At 37.2% G+C, this 23,705-nt stretch overlaps 1 protein-coding gene across 5 annotated transcripts in view; it reads left to right on the top strand.

Annotated features, from left to right (window-relative positions):
* The window catches only part of PDE4D (phosphodiesterase 4D), a 723,544-nt gene that overhangs the window by 505,676 nt on the left and 194,163 nt on the right, over positions 1-23,705 (top strand). For all 5 annotated transcript variants that reach the window (XM_079918757.1, XM_079918759.1, XM_079918758.1 and 2 more), the window contains exons 3-4: positions 15,043-15,079; positions 22,875-22,948. In XM_079918757.1, the coding sequence (XP_079774883.1) occupies positions 15,043-15,079; positions 22,875-22,948 (111 nt within the window). The remainder of the gene's footprint in view (positions 1-15,042; positions 15,080-22,874; positions 22,949-23,705) is intronic.

Genomic DNA, 23,705 nt, shown 5'->3' with positions numbered 1-23,705 from the left:
ACTATCATTAACAGTAAAAAATTATTTTATAAGAATAGAAACAACTAGATAACAGAAGGTTGCCCAAGTGCTGTCATGAAGAAACATGAAGAAAATTACAGAATAGATGGATAATTACATTAAATATGTGCAGGTTTTTTTCCCTCTTAAATTCTTCAGAATGCATTTAAAACTATTTTAACTTCTGGATAACAGTTACTTCTGTTGCTGCACTTCATTCAATGATATGTTATTTGTATTTACAAATACATAGATACAAGTCCCTGGAAAAATTAACAGGAGAATTATCAGTAACAAAACAAATAGAATTTAATCATAAAACTATGAGTTTATTGAATACAAACTGCCTGTCAAACCACATCAGTTGAAAACATGTTTCAATTCATCTGGATAATGGACCTCTAGTCTCCGTCTTCTGCTGAATAAACACTAACACAGAGAATCCAAAGATGATCCAAGTTGCTCTTTACTCATATCTACATACTGATACATACAGGGGAGGGCGTGGAAGGGGCAATGAAGAGGAAGTGAGCGGACCCAATGTACCATAGAAAACTGGGGCACACTTGGCAGTCTAGCTAATTAGTCCCCGTCACCATACAGAAGGATAGGACCTCATTTATCAAGGCTTTGGGGTGCCCCATGTGGGCATTCTTTCAGCTAGGAGACACTATCCCCCATCCCCAACTCAAATTTCTACCCTTTCTTTAGCAGTTAGGAAGTCCCTCACCACCTCTTGAGCCTTTGTGAGTTTTCGGTTGTAGCTGTTCCTGGCCTCTTCCTATGACTATGGGGTAGAAGGTGGTATTGCCTCTAGTCCTGAGTTTGAAAAAGGAAGAATGATTGCTTATATACCTATCCATCAATTCTATTGCAGGTTACATTATTCTTCATTAGTCTTACTAAGGCATCTCTGAAAATAAAAATAAAAAGAAATGTTGCACCACAAAGGTTCTAGTCCTCACTGGATCTACATGAAAAGTCTGTAACCCCACCTAACTATATTTTTAGATCTTATTAGCACTGATGAGCATCTGTCTCTTTTCTAACCTTGATCTGCCATTTGAAAGTCCTCTACCATCATGTAAACACAGAAAGGTGCTGTGATCAAATAATTCCTTCCTCAATTCCTGAGTTTTCCCCACTGAGGGAGTGTCCTCACCCCTCACTCAATGGTTTAAGAGTAATGAAACTAGGGCCAGGACATGTGCTGAGGTACCCTGGACCACCACAGGGAACTCACAGGGGTTCCAGAGGTATTTTAAATTTTCAGGGAAAATTTAAACGCAGAAACATCTGTCAGTCACCTGGAGAACTAATAGCTTGAAATAGTTCCCAGTTTCAACTTTAGATCATTCCTTTTCTTTCCATGACATCATATCTTTGCAAAACTGGGTTATTGACAATTGCTGTGATAAGAAGCAAGCAATGCACAAAAATCAGCGTGGACCAGGAAGTGAGGGAGGCAGAACATCCAGGCTCATTCCGGAGTGAGAAGTTGTGCAGGACTCAACGAGTGCTCAGTTGTGGAGGCAAAACCTTATTAAATCGTTTGAACTAAATTCTTAAGAATTGCCACTGGTAGTTATTTCTTTTGGCCAGTGAGGTGCTGTAAAAAACTACTGAGGTGCTAAGAGTATCATGAATTGAAGAAGTTTGAGAACCTCTGGATTAGGGTGTTTATTTGTGTCCTTAGGATTGGAGCTAAATCAAATCTTTGTGTGAAGAGAAATTTTGTTAAGAGAAAGAAAAAATTCAGCAGATTTTGAAAGCCGTGAACTTCCGAATGAGCTCTAGAATTGAGAATTTATCCTATCCTTAATTCTGTTAGGACCCCAGGTAGACAAATAATTCATTATTATCAAGAGTGATATCATTTTGGTAGTGAGCCAGATAAACTAGGATTTTTCTTCCACTCCTTGAGGGTTGGCAAGTTACTACTACTACTATTATTATTATTATTATTAAGTATTGATACAGACACTAAACTTACACTAGCCATTAAATCCCAAGAAGTCTATTGACAGAATATTCTAAGGTCATTGGCTATTACAGTACTACTACTAGTTGTGCTACCTTTTCTCATCTTTCTGTTGTTTTAAAAATTCCACTTCTCTGTTCAGTCCCTGGGGCCGTTTTATTTCTAGCTCAAAAAACAGGAGGGCCATAAATGGTTAAAAAAATACTTATAAATTAGGTAAACATGCTTATTCAATTTTTGAATTAAGGAATTAAAAATAGCAGCTGAATACACATTTTATATTTCTAATCTCATACTTAAAAAATCATAAAAAGGAAGCTCTAATATTCTGACATTTTGAATGAGCATGTTTGTTAATGACACAAGATAAAAATAGTGGATTTTAATGCATTACCACAGCATTTGTTTAGTATCGTGCTATGCTCCAGTCTTTTAAAACAACAAATTAATTATGTGTTCTAATATCCCTTGCTTATCACTGCCAAAGTGATATATCCTGAGGTCTTAGGGGACATGAAGAGATAAATATTAGTTATGAAAAGTTCTTAAGGCAGAGGGAAAAAGAAATTGAGATTGACAAAACTTACCAGTAACTCATTATTTTCATGCTAAGGTTACTAAAATGCTATTACGTCTTTAGGAGAGTTTGCCCTAATATTTAGCATCCAATTTCCTTTTCTGAATTTCCTTCATACCCAGTATGCTCCTCAGTGTTTGGACTCTAGTTTTAATTGTGAAAAAAGAAAAAAAACAGAAAAATAGTCACCTGAGTGTTTCTCAACTCCCGTAACTTTAGAAAAAAAGGCACTGTGAAGGTAAACTATTTAAACTTGTAAATGATTGACTATGCAGTTATGCTTTTACCTCAGACTTAATACTTTACACAGGGTAACATCTGCTTTTTAAAAAAATGTGGGAGAATGGTAGCTTAATAATAAAAGTGATTACTCCATAATTTTATGAGATCAAATCCCTGCTAGAGAGCAAACTCATATCAACCTTGGTCAAGGAAGAGCTGGCTTATTATGCAGTGTATACAAAGAACATCATCTCTAAGAGCAAAGTATGAATAAAATTAACTGTGCAACTAAAATTAGGAACATTTGAAAACCATCTTCAATGAAAAAAGCACAGTAACCTGCATAGTGCTCTCAGTGCAGTGTGACCCTAGATGAATGAACCAAGTTGAAAATTATGAGCTTTTCCTGCTTCTTGTAATGGACAAATGGCCATTACACAAGAGGATCTAGTTCTGTCAGTTATAGATACCGTGCCTGGGGACTCTCACTTGCTTTTTTTATCCCAACGCTCTTTCCTCCATGTACTAAAGGAGACTAAAGTCAAAACCATGCTCTAGTGTTATAAAATGAAAATTTTCTGAACTTTAAATCTTGGTAGTAGGTGGTGGGAATGGAGCGAATGGTGACAGGTCAGGAGAAAGGAGAAAGCTGATTTCCAATGGAGGTAATCTGTGTCTTCTACCACATTCTAAATAAGTATATTGATTGGCTGCATTTTTGAATGAGAGTGTCATGCTTTCACTCAGCAAATATTGACAGTACCTACTTCATGTCTGGGTATCATTTGAAGACACCATAGACCCATGGAAACAAGACAAAAATTTTGTTTGGATGATGCATTCCTGTCATTTAAAAAAAATTCTAGATACTTACCCAGATAGAAAAGGACATTTACCCAGTCAATATTGATATTCCTATGTAAATCCCTGTTTCCACTAATACATCAATCACTTTAGCTATTGATTTTGTTTGACAGTCTTAGATCCTTAGTGAATTTTTCTCAGTGTCTCCTGTACAGTTGTATGAGCCATATAAGGAAAAATAATCACACTACTGGAACATTTATGTGATGTGCTTCTTGAGATAAGATATACCAGGGATTGTTAGTAAATCATCCTCACTAAATCCCTGTAAGATGAAAATTTAAAGATATGCTATTACAAATATGAATAAAGAGAGCCTTCAACCATGCCTGTGGTTTTTCTTCAGAAAAAGGCAAGTCAAGAATATCGAACACTGGGCTTTGCTATCAGATTCCTGGCACTTTGTGGCATGGTTGAGGTGAGATTCACTGAAGAAATATCCCCAATTATTCCATCTGCCTATTGCGGTTTCTCTCAAGCTTTGTGTCAGCTTCCCATTCATTGTCTTGAGACTTCAGGGTTTTCTTAATCTTGGATGAAGAAAAATTTGTTGTCATTGACTACTGGATAGTTACGTCTAGACATATGTAAGACCTTAACTCCTACAACCTGTCAATGGAAGTAGAGGAGTTAAAAGCAGAAAAAGAGCTGCATGAACTGTTTGTATATTTTGGAGATTAATCCCTTGTCAGTAGCTTCATTTGCAAACATTTTCTCCCATTCTGAGGGTTGTCTTTTTGTTTTGTTTATGGTTTCCTTTGCCATGCAAAAGCTTTTAAGTTTAATTAGATCCCATTTGTTTATTTTGTTTTAATTTTCATTACCCTGGGTGGTGGATCAAAAAAGATCTTGCTGCAATGTATGTCAAAGAGTGTTCTGCCTCTATTTTCCTCTAAGAGTTTTATAGTGCCCAGCCTTACATTTAGGTCTTTGATCCATTTTGAGTTTATTTTTGTGTATGGTGTTAAGGAGTGTTGTAATTTCATTCTTTTACATGTAGCTGTCCAGTTTTCCCAGCACCACTTGTTGAAGGGGCTGTCTTTCCTCCATTGGATATCCTTGTCTCCTTTGTCATAGATTAGGTGACCATAGGTGCGTGGGTTTATCTCTGGGCTTTCTATCCTGTTCCTTTGATCTATATTTCTGTTTTTGTGCCAGTCCCATACTGTCCTGATTACTGTAGCTTTGTAGTATAGTCAGAAGTCAGAGAACGTGATTCCTCCAGCTCCGTTTTTCTTTCTCACGATTGCTTTGGCTATTCAGGGTCTTTTGTGTTTCCATACAAATTGTAAAAATTTTTGTTCTCATTCTGTGAAAAATGCCATTGGTAATTTGATAGGGATTGCACTGAATCTGTAGATTGCTTTGGGAATATAGTCATTTTCACAATATTGATTCTTCCAATCCAAGAACATGGTATATCTCTCCATCTGTGTTGTCTTTGATTTCTTTCAGCAGTATCTTATAGTTTTCTGAGTACAGGTTTTTGCCTCTTTAGGTAGGTTTATTCCTAAGTATTTTCAAATAAAACCAAATAAGCCAATCAAAAAATGGGGGGAACATCTAAATAGACATTTCTCCAAAGAAGACATACAGATGGCCAATAAACACATGAAAAGATGCTCAACATCACTAATTATTGGAGAAATGCAAATCAAAACTACAATGAGATATCACCTTACACCAGTCAGAATGGCCATCATCAAAAAATCTACAAACAATAAATGCTAGAGAGGGTTTGGAGAAAAAGGAACCCTCCTGCTCTGTTGGTGGGAATGTAAATTGATACAACCACTATGGAGAACAGTATGGAGGTTCCTCAAAAAACTAAAAATAGAACTACCATATGATCCAGCAATCCCACTCCTAGGCTTATACCTGGAGAAAACCATAATTCAAAAAGAGACATGCACCCCAATGTTCATTGCAGCAGTATTTACAATAGCCAAGACATGGAAGCAACCTAGATGTCCATCAACAGAGGAATAGATAAAGAAGATGTGGTACGTATATGCAATGGAATGTTACTCAGCCATAAAAAGGAAGAAAATAGTGCCATTTGCAGAGATGTGGATAGACCTAGAGACTGTCATACAGAGTGAAGTAAGTCAGAAAGAGAAAAATAAATATCGTATAATATCGCTTATATGTGGAATACAGAAAAATGGTACAGATAAACTTATTTGCAAAGCAGAAATAGAGACACAGATGTAGACAACAAACTTATAGGTACCGAGGGGGTGGGATGAATTGGGAGATTGGGATTGACATATATACACTACTATGTATAAAATAGATAACTAATGAGAACCTACTGTATAGCACAGGGAACTCTACTCAATGCTCTTTGGTGACCTAAATGGGAAGGAAATCTAAAAAAAAGAGGGGATATATGTATACATATAACTGATTCACTTTGCTGTACAGCAGAAACTAACACAACATTGTAAACCAACTATACTCCAATAAAAATTAATTTTGAAAAAAGCAGAAGAAGAAAGGACATCTGTTTACATCTCTGCAAATGTGGGAGTCAGCACTGTGACAGAAAATCATTTAAGCAGTTCAGTGCATGATGTTGCCTGCTAGTAAGTGTTATGAATGATCTCAAGACCAAGCCCTTTTAGCTCCTAGTTTTCTTTCCAGGGAGAACAGGGCCACATGCAGATCTCATGTTTCCGTGTCTCAACATCGATTCCTCCTTTGGGACTTAGAGAACTCCAGACTGAATTTGTTCTATCCACCAGGGCCAGTTTTGTTTGTTTGGCTGGTTATTTTTTGTTCCTTTGTTTGATTTTTGGTTTTTTTGCCAGGAAAATCAGAAAACAAGCATTATGATTTATGTGTTATCTAAAGGTTCCTGTGGTGATCTTTAAAAAAGTGCAATAAAACTTTCATTCAATCACTGTTATTTTCAATTATGAGTACATTTTTACAGAAGCTAAAAAAGAAGGCAGTTGGTAAAAAGAACTCTTTTGCATCAAATCACGGAGTTAATTCCATGTGTTGACAGCACACTTTTGTTTTATGTCTTTTCATGCTCATTATTTATCTTCAATACATTGAGTTTCCATTCATTTCTCCCACCTACTATAGAGATTAGATAAAATTTCCTACATGTTTCACTATTTCTTGGTGTTTTTTGTTTGTTTGTTTGTTTGTTTTACATTTGTTTAAAGGTAGCCCATCTTGTACTATATTTATCCAGGAAAGGGACCTGATGTTTCCCAGACAGACAGCTTATCTATAACCCAGCACTCCAAACACCAAAGCACTTTGAAAGTGGTGAAAGGATGTCTTAAAGGTTCATGAACAAACCTCGAAGACATCAGTTTAAGTTCAGGATATTTACAAGGTCCACCATGTTTTGCCCTTTGTGGCTCTAAGTTTCGGTGCACTCTTTGGGAAGTGATGTATATAGAAAGGAATATATTCTTAAAATTGCCTGAAGTCTGTATAATCTTTATAGCTGACATAGAATTCTCCTCTGAAGTTTAATACTTGATCCTCAAAACAATCATGTAAGGAAACAATGGAAAATATTAACTCAGTTTCAGAAATACAAAATTCTGCTCAAAAATGTGTCTTGCATATGCACACACATGCACGCCATGAATTAGAATCCAGGTATCTTGACCCTGAACATACTGATTTCGATCAGCAGCTGCTGCTAGACCATACTTTTTGGCATTTGCTGGCCGGCACAGTAGCCTCTAGGTGAGAGTATAATAAGCAAAGCAATTAAACTAAAATCTTTATTTCCCTTTCAGGGGTGGAGAATCTTGATGGCCATTTGGGCAAATCTTTCCACTTAGGGTCTTTGCCAAACAATCAAGTATTTTTGTTACGTTAATATATCAATGCTCTTCTGCCCCCAAGCTTAGAGTAGATTTTTGTTTTTTTCAGTTATATAAAACATTGTCTTCCCTTGGCAAACTTAAAACTGAAGTTTTGTAAAGATTGCTCAAGAGCTGCACTGGTCAAGATGATAGCCACTACCCCAGGTGACTTTCTCTTAATTTAAATTAATTAAAATTAAGTAAAAGTGGCATTCAGTTCCTCACTTGCACTAGCCACATTTTCAATGCTAAGTAGTAACGGTGGCTAGTGGATACAGTATTAGACAGCACAGAGAGAGAACATTTCCATCACAGCAAAAACTTTTGTTTGACCGTGATGTTCTAGAGTCTAGAGTATGTACTTTTATGGGGCTTCAGAATAGCCTGAATCCGTTTGTGCCTGCAGAAAGCAGCATGATGCAGTAGAAGCGAAACGGTATTTAAAGCCTGGGTTTAAATCCAGCTCCACTGCTCATTTTCATGCCTTGGGATTTCATGACTCACGAAGACTTCAAAAACCATCTGGGGGACTGACCCAGGGTTACTAAGTGCTTACTTTGCCAGATAAATGACTTTATTTATTTAACAAGGAAATTCCCGTCGATACACACAATCATTTTATTTTCCAAAGGCATTTCGCTAGAATTCTTTACAAAGGGAGTGGCACATATTCTCAGAATAAAGGAGAGTTTTCCAAAGGAATATGGTTAGCTTTTGTTTTTTAATATGACTTTTTAAAAATCCTTACTCCATGTTTCATGTTTATTCTCACCTTCACAAGGACCAATGAGCATTCTCTTGGGCCAGTACCAGGTCTCAGCCTGGCATTTGGAAACCACTGAACTCTGCCACTTGCCAAGGGCATGACCACCGATGAGTTACTTAAGTTCTCAGAAACCAGTTCCTTATCTTAGGATGGGAATATGAGCAACCATTTAGTGCAGAGGCATCAGAATTAAATACCGTGTTAGTAGAGCAGGGTCTGGTAATAGTAGGCATGCAGAAGACATACTGCTGTCACTCCTCTCCCCATTTGATCACACCCTTCCTTTTAATCTCCTGAATCATTTTACCTCATGCAGATCTTAAAAAATTGTTGTTCTAGCTACCCATAAATCTTTTCCCTGGGAACCCATCCTAGAGAAAAACCAAGAAGGCAGAGCCACTGACGGTAAGAACGGGCCTGTCAAATAAGATAAACTAGAAAAGAAGAACCTGTTCCTACAACAGAGTGAGGGCACTTGTGAAAGATTGCTGTGTACTTGGTCCTTTCCTCGTCCTCCTTCCCCCTCCCCCCGCCCATGGAGGTCAGTCATCAAAGTTCTGTGACAATAATTTGTGACATCAACATGCCTAGAAGGACCCCTTTCTTGTATTAGCTTTTATTAAACAAAATAAATAGGCTTAGCAAGTGTGTCTCTACATGTGCAAAACACTTAACTTCTTACAACTGGAAAATCTTTTGCTGAATAATTCTGAAAACAGATGACCTTTCATGCCATCATTTAACTAACAAATTTGAGGCCATTTATTGGCATCATGTACGTTCTCTAACGAAGCCTAAATTTTTGTTTTATGACAAATAAAGAAGAGATTACACTTCAGACTAGAGAATTTTTGCTTATGTTGCATTAGCTCCAATTTCATTTACTTTCTCATCAGTGTATGTGATATGAGCACACATGGGCCAAAAACTGAGGGTTTTGTTTTTAGAATGTTTTTGGTCAAATATCAGGCCAAGGCCTTAATTATTAAAACTGTGAATTAAGAAGTGAGCAAATGATTTAGATTTCAGAAGACTAAATAACTTCCAAGGTCACATCCCTTTCTAAAGTTATACGATATATTTTTGTCTTTTTAATTTTTTAAGACTTCAGACAGCATTTCTAGTTTCACAGCAAAATTAAGACGAAGGTATAGAGATTTGCCATATACTTTCTGCCCCCATAACAGAGTGGTTCATCCGTTATAATTGATGAACTTGCATTGACACATGATTTTTTTTTTTTAGATTTTTTTTGATGTGGACCATTTTAAAAATCTTTATTGAATTTGTTACAATATTGCTTCTGTTTTATGTTTTGGTTTTTTGGCCACAAGGCATGAGGGATCCTATCTCCCTGACCAGGGATCGAACCTGCACCCCCTGCATTGGAAGGCGAAGTCTTAACCACTGTACCACCAGGGAAGTCCCCCCATGATATGTTTTTAATCTTAGGAAGTATACCTTAAAATGTAATATTTGCAGAGCAGTTGGTCTTTGAAGGGTTTTTATATTGAGTAAATATAAAATATAGTAAAAATATAGCAAAATAATATAGTAAATTTTCTTTATGCGGATAAGTATGGTGGTGGGTACAGTACCTTTATCTCCCTCCCACCCCATTTGAAATACAGAGGCAGAAAATCAAAATGCTTTCCCTAGGATTATACTCACATGCACACACAATATATACATAAATACATTTATATGTAGATGTTTACATATACATGTATATATGCACATAAATGCCATCTCCAGAGGCCTTTGTTACATATGATATGCATGTAGTCTTGCTACACCCTGAATATGGACATATGATATTAAACTCTCAGCCAGAATTATCACCTCAGTAGGAAACCAAAAATTATTTTATTTCATTTTATTATTTTAGCTTAGGGTAGAAGGACATGAAAATCAGCAGGTGGGTAGAGATTGTTTAGTTTTGTAAGTCATTTTAGTAATTTTTTTGTTTTAATTTTTTTTGCATTTATATGTTAACTCTTCCATTTGTTGTCTTTATGGTACATATCATCTTTATGAAATGGAAAATGCCTAGAGATTAGGCATTGTTTGGGATGTGCTTTTGGCATTGATAAATGCCATTACTGGTGCAGAATTGCACAGTGTTTAAGCACAGACCCACCAGAGTCATATTGCCTGCCTTTGAATCCTGACCCCATCACGCCATGGGCATGATTTTTTTTGTCCTTCTTGGGCCTTCCATTCCTCATGTACAAAAAAAATTAAATAGGAGATAATCAGTGAAATGTGCTTTGCACAGTTCCTGGCACAGAGTAACCATTTGATAAATATTGGTTATCATTATTGTTTTATAAAAATTATAACTGTTTGAAAGTAATACCATTATTATTTATCAGTTTGTTGGATATTTGTACTCTGATTTTTTAAAATAATTATATTGAAAGCCCATTTAAGAAATAAAAAATACTGGGAACATATTAAAAGGGCCCCCAGAGCTGAAATAAACAAAACATTGAGTGACTTTCCTGGGCATCAGTGAAAGGGATGCCAGGATTAGTTACCACTCAAGCCTATTAGGAAATTACAATTCAAGGACAAAGAAAGCTGTTTCCTCATAAAGTTAAGAACTTGGATGACTTCAGTCACCTGTTTTTGTAGAATAAGTATTAGTTTATTTGTCTGTTAAAACTGGGGAAAGGGCTGTAATTTGGTTTCTTCTTTTGGTGCTGATTTGGAATATAAACACAAAGGTGATCTTCAAGTGAGGGTAATCATTTCAACCTGATGATTGATAACTAGTTAGCATTATCGATAAACTATCAGAGTTGTGTATACAGACATGCACAAATGGCTTGGAATTTGACATTGAAAAATTTCAAATTGAAAGATACTACTGTACACAATACTGAACTGCTTTAGTTTTGATCTTATATTAATGTACATTATTTTTAGTTCTCAGTAAAATGTTGCTGGACATTCTTTCCAAAATGCAAGTTTCTGTAGTTGTGATTTTGACCACAGGACCAAGCTTTTGTGTTAAAGGGATTACTTTAATTCTAAGTGGCAGTAGCATCAAAGAGGAAGATCACTTTCAGGTATGGCTGAGGTTGGCTTTGTGTTATAGGAACTTCAGTCCCTGGGGTTCCATAAGGCGAAAGGACTAGTTAATTCTTTTTACTTACAGTGGAGCTAGTTCTAAACTAAAAGGCCAAGCAATGCAGAGAAGCCATATCCTCAGGTGAATCTGCTACCGATGAAGCAGAGTTTTTCATTTGTGTTTTGTTTTAGTAGTATTTTGTTTACTAGAAGTTTATGGAAATCATAATACCTCCTTCAACAGTAATTTTAAAAGCCTCATTATATTCTTAAATGTGACATTTACATTTTCTCAGAGCCCACATTATTTTTTTGGAAAAAAACAAATCATTACAACAGTTATCTTTGGATGGCTCTTAAAATTTTTCTGTATTTCCCGAAGTTTCTACAGTTAATATGTGTTTTATATTCAGTATATGTATAAATGTTAGCTTTTACAAGATCAAGTACATTGTGTATGTATTTGTTTGTTTATTTTCTATGTCTGTACTTCTGTGAACATGGGAGTAAAGAGTGGTGAGTAGAAAAGTTCCTCCTGGGGCGAATTCCTGGGTGTTGTCAAGCAGGGCTCCCAGAAGCATTTTTATGCTTCTAAATGCATTTTTTGTGTTGGGCTCCCAGTAGCATTTTTATGTGCATATTAAAAATAAGAACATACTTGTTCTCTAATGACTCTCTAATTTTAAAAGAGGTGGATCAAAGATGGTGATGAATGGGTGATAGTTTTGAGTCTAAGGGAAGAAAGACACCAGGATTTCACAATACCACTATCTTAATCCTACTGACAAACTCCAGAGGAGAATGTCTTTCTGGTTTTATAGCCAGAGAGAGTGAAGCACAGAAGATCAAAAAGTTTGCACAACATTCAGGAAGTAAGCCTCAGACCATGGCTGTCTCTTCAAAGCACTAGTTCATCCAGCCACTTACCATCCTGAAATTTGCAATGCGTGATATTCAGAAGCAGCAGATACTTTGTGGCCTCTGATGCTTTTCACAGCTTCGTAGGATTAGAAATCTTCTCTCAATAAAGTATAAACTTTCTTCTAATTAACTGCTGGTTTGGTAAAAATAAAGCGTGGAAAGGCCCTTTTCCTTCTGGTTTGGTAATAATAAAGCGTGGAAAGGTCGTTGCCTCGTGTGTTTCAAACACAATCTTGAAATGAACTAGGATACAAAACGGTATTTTCAGGCGCTGCTGTTGGTTGAGTTTATTTTGCAAGAGGGCAAGAGGCTTTTCCCCATTTAAGTGCTTAAACAGTTTTCTGGATCCCAGTGAGATGTCTGTGAGGGTTTGCTTTTTGATTTCTCTCTTTCAGTTTCTTGCCAGTGTTTCTGGCTTCTTATTACAGAAAGAATGAGAGTAGAAATGAAAGCACTGTAGTAAATAATACAAAAGTAGCGGAAGGATGGCCAGAGACATAGGGAGTAGTTCTATCGTCATCCCTCCCTGGAAGAACAGGAAGTTCAGTGGTGTGCTACTGTACTGAGCCTCCTATCCCCACCTCCAGTGGCCAGCAGTGCAGGCTCAGAACTCCGCAAGCTTCTCTTTGAGGGAGGGGAGAGGCTGCCCCTGCCCCAGGGGCCAGAGTGGGTGGCTCCAGTTCAGCCCATGGTCTCGAGGGCAGGCTACCGACAAAGGCTTGGACAAAGATTCTGTCATTATACATTCGGTATATATTCAGAGATAATGTATTTTTTTTTGAAAAATTTATTTATTTATGTAAGTATGTTTGGCCGCGTCGGGTCTTCGTTGCTGCGTGCGGGCTTTCTCTAGTTGCGGCGACTCGTTGCGGTGCACGGGCTTCTCATGGAACGGGCTCTAGGCGCGCAGGCTTCAGTATTTGTGGCTCGCAGGCTCCGTAGTTGTGATGCACAGGCTTAGCTGCTCCATGGCATGTGGGATCTTCCCAGACCAGGGCTCGAACCTGTGTCCCCTGCTTTGGCAGGCAAATTCTTAACCTCTGTGCCACCAGGGAAGTCCCTATTCAGAGATAATTTAAACCTTACATAATTTTGAAAAGAAAAGGATAGGTTATTTATTGAGGACATTTGCCACTGAATTGCTAGAAATAATTCTACTGTGACTAAAATGAGACGGTCTTGAGATATTTGGCAAAAACAATTTCTGGGTAGGTCAAGAGTGAAATATTTCCATCATTAAAATTATAACTAATTTTCTTTATGCTTTGACACGGAAAGAAAGCAAGACTGATAAATTACCCTAAATATTGTATATTCTAAATAAATATTTTATAGTGCTTGGGAATGAAATACAACCAAAGATAGAATTAAGTGTTTTAATACACATGCACATGCTTTTCAGTTTAGAGTGATCAAGTCCAGTGTAATTCATGTGAAAAATTAAAAGACTTATTTCCAGGGATTGATTTCAGAATGATACTGTGCCTTGGCCAAGATGACTAAGTTCTTAGAAAATAAACTTTGTAATCGGGAAATTATAAAGAATAAAATGGAAGCAAAGACTGTACCTCGGGAAAATATCTAGATTTCGTATTAGTTAAATTTTGGCCCTCTGAATGATCTCTCCAAAGAGCAGTGCCCCTCAAAAATGTAACTGTGGAACGAAGAGGGTGCAAAATAACACACGTTTCCTTTAGAGTGTGTTCCACCCCTTTTCTGCTTTATTTTTCCCACACTTTGAATTTCAAGATCTCTGTGTAATTTGATGATGCCCTTAACAACTGGTCTAATTATTGGCAGCAATCCATTTACTAACGTCATCCATATGCTGCCTGGGCCGAAGCATATTTCATGAGTGCTGTTGTAGGTCACTCAAGCCCTTTCCAGAATTGTTCATGAGTGAGTGAACCATTTAGTTGCAATATTCTCAGTTAGGGTCATGTCCGGAAGCTTTCTGTGTAGAATAATTCCATTCCCTTTTGATTAAAGAGTTCCAGCTAGCTAGATCAAGAAATATCCCGTGGAGAGTTTGGAAATCCTTCTCATGAAGTATTCATACTAAGAAACACCACGAAAGAGCTTTGGGCCTGGGTTTCTTACTTTCTTCCAAGCAGAATGTTCACAACTTTCCTTGCCTCTCCCTGTCCCTCCAAGACACGTCATGCTGACACCTTGCTCCTGCATCCTCGGCACAGTGTCACTGAGGTTGCTGTAACAACAGCACACACGGGGTAACATTCCCCCGTAACTACGGCGGCTGGGACGTGAGTCAGTTGAAAAGTTTCACTGGTTTTTATTAGAGTATGACGCAGTCTTATGTCATCCACAGTTCCAAGCCCATCCAAGGCTCACACATGATGATGCAGAGCACCTGATGCTCATCACCTTCCAACGTTAGATGGTCCAGGGACCTCTCACCAGAGCCATTGCCGTTGCTGGCTCCTTCCATAGTGCCCTTCAGTAATACTCACCATAAGCAGCAAAGAGTAAAACTCAGGCCCCGCTGCTGGAACTCCGTTTCTACTGTTACATATTCCGTGTGCATAATAAGTGCCAGTGACCTTGGTTGATGATCAAGAAGCCCCTCTTTTCACCCAGGGAACTGGACAATGGTTAACATCCCAGAAGACACATCTTCACGCCCATGACTGAGAAGAACATGTGTTGAAGAATAAGGATGGAATTACTGTAATTCTCTGTGGGGATTTATGAATGAGAAACTTACTATTTAATATTGCTTGAAAGTGGTCCTAGAGTGATCAGTGCCATCTAACGTGGGCTTTGGTTTGTTTTTCAGACATGGAGATGACCTGATTGTGACTCCCTTTGCACAGGTAAGCCCAGCTTGCTGAATGGACAGGTTTCTCACTCATCTGAAAATTTAATCGTGAGGGTTAGTTCGGGTTCTTCATTTCATTCTAAATCAAACACAAGTACAAATACAAATTCTGTGGTTCATTCCAGTAATTTAAAAGCCATGCTAGAGAATGTGACCTTTGCCATATTGGTCTGTTTCCTATAAACCCATAGACCCAATGAGTATCTTTGCTTCAAATTACAAATTACCCAAGTGACATACTTAAATGGGACCACATTTCCTTAACTGACATAAGCACTAAAAGAGGAAAGCTATATCATGGATTAAGTTACATTTATTATAATTAGGTGCGTGGTCAGTTCTTGAAATTCCGTATTCCGCTTCAACCTGATGCTTTATTGACTCTTTTTTTAAACACGTTATTTGTCCAAAGATTTAACTGAGTGACACATTTGTGTTTATTTATTCCTTTTAGGTATACAAATCATGAAAATACTTTAACCACATGACAGAAATGCTAGAAGGTGAAAAAACCATCTAAAGAATTTTGAAATATATATAAAGTGGTTGATAACCCGATATTCTTTGTACAGACCAGTGCTTCTCAACTCTAGCTACGCAGTAGAATCATCTAGAAAGATTTTATCCCATGCTGCACCTCTGATCAATTGAATCCAAAAATCTGGGGGTTGGACCCAAAGACCTGTAATTTTTAAAGGCCCCAGTATTTTCTGAGGAAAAGTTGAGAGCCACTGGTATGGACAGACTATGGATAGAATGGGATAAAACTGATTCAACCTGGGGCATGAAGCATGTTTAAAGCCAACTGTTAATAGGACTGTTAATAGGAAATGTTAACTATCGGAATACAAGTGATCTAGAGGGTTATAAAAATCATAATCAAGGCTACATCAAAACTAGCTCTACTGCCTTGGGCAACTCACTTAACTTGCCTAAGACTTCTTTTTTCCAATTGGTAAAATTGGGGACTCAGCTGGATTAAGATAGTCAGGGCCCAGTCAAAGCCCATCATCTACTCTTGCTAAATGAATGAACTTGGACAACTGACTGAACTTGGGCAAGCCTGGTTTCCTCCTCTGTGAAATGACACTTACAAGACTACTCACCTCATAACATTGTCAAGAGATTGAAATAGTACCAAGCTTGTAAAATGCTCAGCACAATTTCTAGAAAATAAAATACTTACTGAATTTTGTGTTGTTATCAGTAAGGGCTCTTTCATCTCCAAAACGTCATAATACGCATTGTTTTTAAAAAATGCATAATGGCAGGGTTTGGATAGCAGTATTATGTATGATTCTTCCACTTTTTCAAATTTCCTGAAATTTTTTAATTGCTATAATTTAGACCAAAACTTTAATGAGTCAGTAAATAGCAAAGTATATAGTGATCTTTTTCATTGATGCAGACAATTAAAGATAGAATGCAACCACCATCCTTTTAGAAGGTTAATGTCTCATTTGCTTCAAGTTTTGCTGGATATCATTAGTTCTTTCTAATATCTATATTTCTATGTTCAAAACATTTACAATCATATGTTTTCATCATATTTTGTGATAGCAAATCTTACGAAGCTAAGGACTTTTAATTGGTTGCTATTGAGGACCCATAACTTTATATCTAAGAGCTCAGAGCTCTTAGATATAGAGCTCTCAGTAGACAGAATAAATCAGGCAAAATAATTTATAAATGACCATCACCAAATGTAGAAACAATCATTCCAACTTGAGTTTATTTAGTTTATTATTCTTGCTTCTAACTAAAATCTCTAGGTATTGTTGTAAGAAAAATATATAGAAAAATATGGAAAAAAATAATCTGTATATGATACCTTATCATCTTACTTCAGGTAGTTTGTATGAATCTCCAATTAACTGGTCAATAAATTTGACTTGAACCTTGCTATTAGCACCCTTAAATTCTAAGGAAATCTAGTCTTTTACATAATTAGACATTTTTTTTAGTGTACTTACAGCCTCCAAAAAACTAATAGAATTTCAGTATACTGAGAAATATATATATGTAAAATATCATTTAGTCTGTGTTAGTGAACTGTTTAAATAAATAAGATATATACTTAATGCCCTTGAAATTGGAACTTTGAATAAAACCAGCTCTGTGTAATTTGTAAGCATATACGATGCCTGAAAATAATCCTGGAATCTATTTAGGAAAGTTTGCTTATGATTAGCTTAATGACTCATGACACCTTGTAGAAGGTGGTTATTGCCCCAGAGGCTGCAGATTCTTTTTCAGTGGCTTCGTCACAGTTTTCACAAATGGCCTTTTACTAGGGTATATGATCTAGAAAGCTCTACTAGAATTTTTTTTAAAAGCCTGTTTAACCCTGAACAGTTTTGATAGAGTACTTTGGGGAAGCAGGTAAGAAAGAAGGCCCAGTTAGTGGCAGTTGTCCATGGCCTTCTCTTCAGCCCGATTGGGCACCACTAACTTATTTCATTGACCTAACCAATAACTCCTCAAATTTTTAATACAGGCTGGAGTATTCACCATTTAATGCTAAATATTATAATGCTTAATCTGTAAGATGTTTATGTCACTTGAATTGATACCAACATTATTTGGTCAAATATACCAATGGACAGAAGACAGTGGACATTAGACAGGTCACTCAGGGAAGTGTTCAAATAGGCCAAAGAATTCCCCCCTTTCCCCAGCATGCTTTGGGGTTTGGAACTTCACTCTAGATCATTCTGGTGAAAAAGCCATACTGCTTTCAAAATAAAATCTTTTGCATAGAAAAGAAATATAAGCAGAAGGAAGAAAAAGAAAATTTCCTATAATTCCAAACCCCAAAATAACTACTATTGACATTTTACTTTCTATCCCTTTCGGTTTATTTTTCTGTGCCTAATTTCCTTCCCATAATTCTTTAAAATGGGCCTCCCACTCTAAACTGGTCAAAGTCTCTTCCCAAGCCCATCTTATCTTCTGCCTCCTCTTGAGAACTTATTTCTTTATGCTTGCCTTCATCTCCAAAACACGAAAAGATCCCTCCCTGTTGTTTCCCAGTCCCAGTTTACTGTGAAGCTAAGAGAATAAAATCTTAAGTTACGAGAGAATTTAGGAAGACGTGCAAGGTCATATTCCACTTTGGTGGATAGGGCTGAAGCATCGTGCACAGACGTAATCTTCAGCAAAGATCCTACAATACAAGATCCTACAATACCCCTCCATATTCTATTCCCAAGTCTAAAACACTGCCAGGGTTAGAAATTCTTGCTGGTGTTCAACCTAAACACTTTTCCACTTCCAATTTCTTATGTTTTCCCCTATAAGTTCAGAATCCTTTTGATCCCCAGGAAAATAAATATTTCATTGGTTTCCATTTTGAACTATTCTCCTGTGTTTGGGTCAAAATCTTTTGGTTTGGGTATTCCCTTAGGGTAAGTGTTGACAGGGATGATGCCGTGTCACCTGATGCCAGTCGGCAGGTGGCCTTTTCCTCCCAAGGGTGTAGTCACAATTTGGCCAGAGTTCTTGAGGGGACCAAGGAGGCACAACACTGATGAAATGTAGGGAACCCTGCTTTGTAGTCAGTTGCCTTCAGCCCCACCTGTCCCATTATTTGTGTTGCATCATTTGTGACTACCTTGTAGAACTCTAAGTCAACTAGAATCCTCCTCTGGAGGTGTGCAATAAAAGAAGTGGAATCTTTGGTTAAGGAAAAGGTAGGAAATATCCAGGTATTATCCTGGATCCTTGGAGAGACCTTCACGTCATTCAGACTGAGCAGATATGCCTGATTTAAAAATACAGGGTAGGAACAAGCAAGTCATTTCACCTTTACTCTTACCAAAATACAGCACGTGGGATAATTTTAGGAAAAATGCAGTGGTTATTAACGCTGTAGAACATTACTGTTCCTTGGTAATTGGACATTGTCAATTTTATAAAAATGCCCTTGCGTGTCTCTTGCCCATTTCACCCAGAAACAGGAATCTTGTGGTCTCATCATTGAATCCAACAGGCTCTCCCTGCCCGGCTAAGAAAGAAGAAAATCATCACATTTCAGTTGCTTATACCTGTTAGGTTTTTTTTATCCTTCATTAAAATAAATTTCAGTAGCATGTTCTAGGAATCTAAGTACTTTGGGAGTTGAACTATACGAAACTATCAATATTCAACCTTTGCTGACATACAAAAACAGCAAGTTCATATGGTTTAACCAAAACGTAACTTGGAAAGAGGTTTTCTATCAAAATGACCTCTTTGTCTTGTAAATAATCATAATTTGGCTCCAGGTTTTTCTGGAGGTAAAACCAAGGCAAGGAGTTCTTTCTCCCTCCTCAGCCCCTCCCACCCCACCCAACCCAAGGCCTGTGGCAACTCATGGTCTGTGTTTTAGTGCCATCTAGTGGCATAAAGTGTATTTGGAATCAAAAACAATCCTCAAAAGGATTTTTTCTTTGTTTTTGTTTTTTTTGGTTATTTTTTAAGCAGGAGTTTTTTTTTTTTAACACGGATGTTATTGCCACATCTTTTTTTTTTTTTAAAGCAATCTCCTCTTCAAATCTTTATAAGAATTTATTATTATATACGTACACATTTCTTTTAGGCTAGTGTGTTCAGATGTTTAACTTTTTAATGAAGTCCACATTTTCCTGCCATTTTCAGTGAATCTTATTGGTTAATAAATGTTTAGGAATACCTAAGAAAACCTGAGATTAGTGTGTGCAAATAGCATTTAATCCCTCTCACAGACCAGTACAACTCTGTGCAAAAGTTTTCCATAACAATGTCATCATTTCTTTCCTAAAGTGTATTATTTCTCCTCATTCCCAATGTATTTTGACCTTGACTGATTATACTTTTGCTTGGAGGGGCAGAAGAGAAAGAAATGACCTTCATTTTCTAACGGTTGAGCTGTGTGGGAGAAAACCTCAGGGACCTTTTTGGGTAGCAAGCATTAAAGAGTGAAGAAAATTATAGGAGCGTCAGAGCCCTGACTATAGCTCTTAGAGGGTTGAATTCAAGAAGGGTGAGAGCTGCCCTGTAACAAAAGCAAAGAAAGATTGAACCCTAACTAAGGGGCTTGTGTAAAACTGTTTCTAGTTCTTCCCCACAGCCTCACTCTTTGTGTCCTACAATGTAGATGCCTCATTCTTTGTGTCCTACAATGCAGACGGGAACAGAAAAGACTAACACAGTGCCTTTGGGATGTGGTCACCCAGGATCACTCAACTTGGCCTAGGGCAACACCCCCTTATAACATTTGGTTGAGACTTTTATTTACACTTCTTGCCAGTATCATGTGTCATAGTGCAGGCGAGAATAGTTAATACTTAACATAACATGTATAAAATATTATTTGTCCTACTACAAAAACAACAATGTAATACTCGCACACATAGGGAATGACGTAGCTGCAAGGTTATTTACTGCAGCAGTGTTTGTAAAAGTGAAATTTAGGAGACAATCTAAAAGTCAATGAGGAGAGGGCACAGGCAGCTGAATGGAGAAGGGGCTGAAAGGGAAATTTCTTTCTTCACTTTCTATTTTGAAATATTTCATCCATATAAGAGAAGCTATCTAGTGACTTTCTAAAATATAAAGAATAGTACTCAAATCAACAGTTTAAGAACTAGAACAGTGCCAAGATTTTAATGCCCTGAGTGTCCTTCCCTGATTTCATCTATCTGCCTCCTCTCAGAAATCACAATAATTTTGCTTTGTCTTTGTTATTGAGAAAGAGACAGTCTACGTTTGCTTAAATTCTGTACCATGTGGGGATAGAGATTATGCAAAAATAAATATAAAATTTAAAAATTAAATTTAAATTAAAAACCAAAATAAAATCATCTAATTTAATATCTTTATTATCACAGAGGCAAAAACCTGTATCCAGAAAAGCAAGTGGAGTAGATCTTTCATGAAGTAATGCTTCCTTTCAAATGAGCAGAGAACATGAATTACCTGCGCTACTATTTCTGTTTGCCCAGCTGTCAGATGCAGTGCACTTACTATAATTTATTAAAATAAAGTTCTCTGAATTCTGAGGTTAAATTTTTGCCTAGAATAAGGATCGATCAGGGGCTACAATAATCTTATTTAAAATGCTTTATTAGTGTATTTGATATTCGGTTCTTAAAGCGTAAATTCAGCCTGCATGATTTGTCAGATTTCTTTCTGCATCACTCAAGATTTCATGCCTAATAAAAGACATCGTGGTTTGATGTCAGCAGTTGGCTATTTGAATACTCCGTCATAGGCAGCGTGACCTTTCGGCAATGTGAGTTGTTTATATGTGATAATGAGCCAGATTTTTCCAGTGACTGAGTTAATCGTGGTTGGCACCTTAGGAAACACCATTAACTCCTTCAGGGGATAATGCTGTAGGTCACTGTCCCAGGGCATAAGCAGTATCCCAGTGACTTAGAAGAATGAATGCCCGTTTCAAAAATGTCTGAGACATTTTGTCTTAAAACAAAATTTAGGCTGACTTTAGTCTAGGTCAGTGCCAAATGACAAAATTCTGGAATCAGCTCTGGAACCCTTGGAGCAATTATAAAAAATTTGCCCTGCTCCCACTGCCACCGGCATATTGTCAGTTACAGGCATTAAGTGAATTCCCTGTGCGCACGCCAAATCATTAAATGGAATGTTGCCATAATGGGCTAATATTCACTGAGTGCCTTCTGTTTGCCAGGCACTGTTCTTGGCACCGAAACTGTCATTTAATCTCATTTTCACAGCAACCCTGTGAGGTAGATGTCACTATCCTGGTGTACAGATGAGAAACTAAGGGTCAGAGAGATGATGCAACTTGTCTAAGTTCACACATTGACTATATAACAGAACTAGGCAGTCTGGGGTGTTATTGGTACCTAATAAGACATCTGAAATCTATGTTTTAGGTAAACTTAACATTGTCGTTGTCACCCAGATGACCCATAACCTCACCTAATATAGGCTCCTCCCTGGGGGAGACTTGTCCATTCTAGGAGAAAGTGAGGGGGGTAGAAGGAGACAGTGCTCTTGTCACTTTTCTCTCCTAGTCTTTCGATTCTTTTGCCACTTTATAGTTTCACTAGAATTAGAAAAAGGAGGGGCTATCAGAGGTAGTGGGACCTATTGGTCCAGCCTTGTGTATGTGGATATGTTGTGTCTATGTATTCATTTATTCAACAATAAATTCAACTGAGTGCCTTCTGTGGGCCAGGCACTGTGCACGTACAGGACAGTCTCGCTTTATTTGAGACCATGTAATTCATGATTCAGATAACCTTAACGAAGAAAAGAACCTGTTTACCAGCTAGAATAACCATGTGGCAAAGGTGAAAAAACAATTTAAAATTTACTTTGTTTGCCAATTTCAAGATTATGGCATCATTGGTGAACGTTTGAAGAGAACTTGGGGGTCATTTTGTTTGACATTTTGCCCCTATAGTGAGACTTTATTAATATTTTATATTATGCTATTTCAAATATGCATAAAATGCAACAGCACGCTATCCATATTGCCTGGGATACTGTTTTAGTGGCTGGGGAATCCAGGAATACTGTGCAAACTGCTGCTATTGTCACCATATTCATAGACGATGAGGAGAAATATCTGGAAAATCCTTAAGTCTGGCCTCTCTGGCTTTCAAATGGATCCACGTAAACTTTACCAGGTGCTGGGAGATTCTTCAGTACTATATGAAACTAAGTTGCAAGCAATATCAAATTTTCACTTAACAAACCATTTTTAAAAATCACCAAACCACTTCATAGGGCATTAAAGAGGGCCTTATTTCAAGAAGTTTAAAGAATCATTTTTGTTGTAGGTCTTGGCCAGCCTGCGAACTGTACGGAACAACTTTGCTGCATTGACTAATTTGCAAGACCGAGCACCTAGCAAGTAAGTTATTCATTTTTCCCCCCTCCTTCTGGCTGAACTTTTTATAGTGTTTTTTCCATTTGATTGAACTCAAGGCAGCGTATTAGATTTCTCTGAATCATTGCCATGCTGTCTAACCATTTACACTAAGTCATATGAAGTCCTGTTAACTTTCTGTAAATACTTTGTAGTGATGGTTCTCATAACAGAAATGAATCAGGATGGCAAATAAATATGGTGATTCCATCTGTCAGAAATCACCTGGCAGGATCAGTCCTCTGCCCAGTTATTTACACTCAGGGTAACTTTATAGGTTTGGCTTAATTCATCAATTTACCATGGGCAAATAACGTCACCAAGCTTTGAAGTCAACCCAAAGTTATCCTCTTACTTCTAAGACAACCATTACTTGGAGAAGTGTCCTATCATAGGGAAGATCTCTAATTCTCTTGCTGTTACTGACTCATATCGGCAGCAGCATGGAAGAGTTAACAAGATGGGGATTTATGGGATAACAGGGGAAGCATTTGAGAGAGAAAGCTCAGATGGAAAATAACTATAATTTGGGGGTCCTAATAAAGATGGAAAATGAAAAAAAGAAAATTAATTTTCTAAGATTAAATGGAAAACTGATTATTCAAATGCCATAATTTTGACAATCTATTATGAATAATACAATATTATCTTTAAAATATCAACTCTGAAGAATTTTCCAGAAATAAAACCATTTCTTTTTTTTTTTTTTTTTTTTTTTTTTGCGGTACGCGAGCCTCTCACT

The sequence above is a fragment of the Stenella coeruleoalba genome, assembly GCF_951394435.1.
Source record: "Stenella coeruleoalba genome assembly, chromosome: 3".
Classification (NCBI taxonomy): Eukaryota; Metazoa; Chordata; class Mammalia; order Artiodactyla; family Delphinidae; genus Stenella; species Stenella coeruleoalba.
Note: the sequence above shows the minus strand (reverse complement) of the source record. Positions and strands in the feature narration are given on the sequence as shown.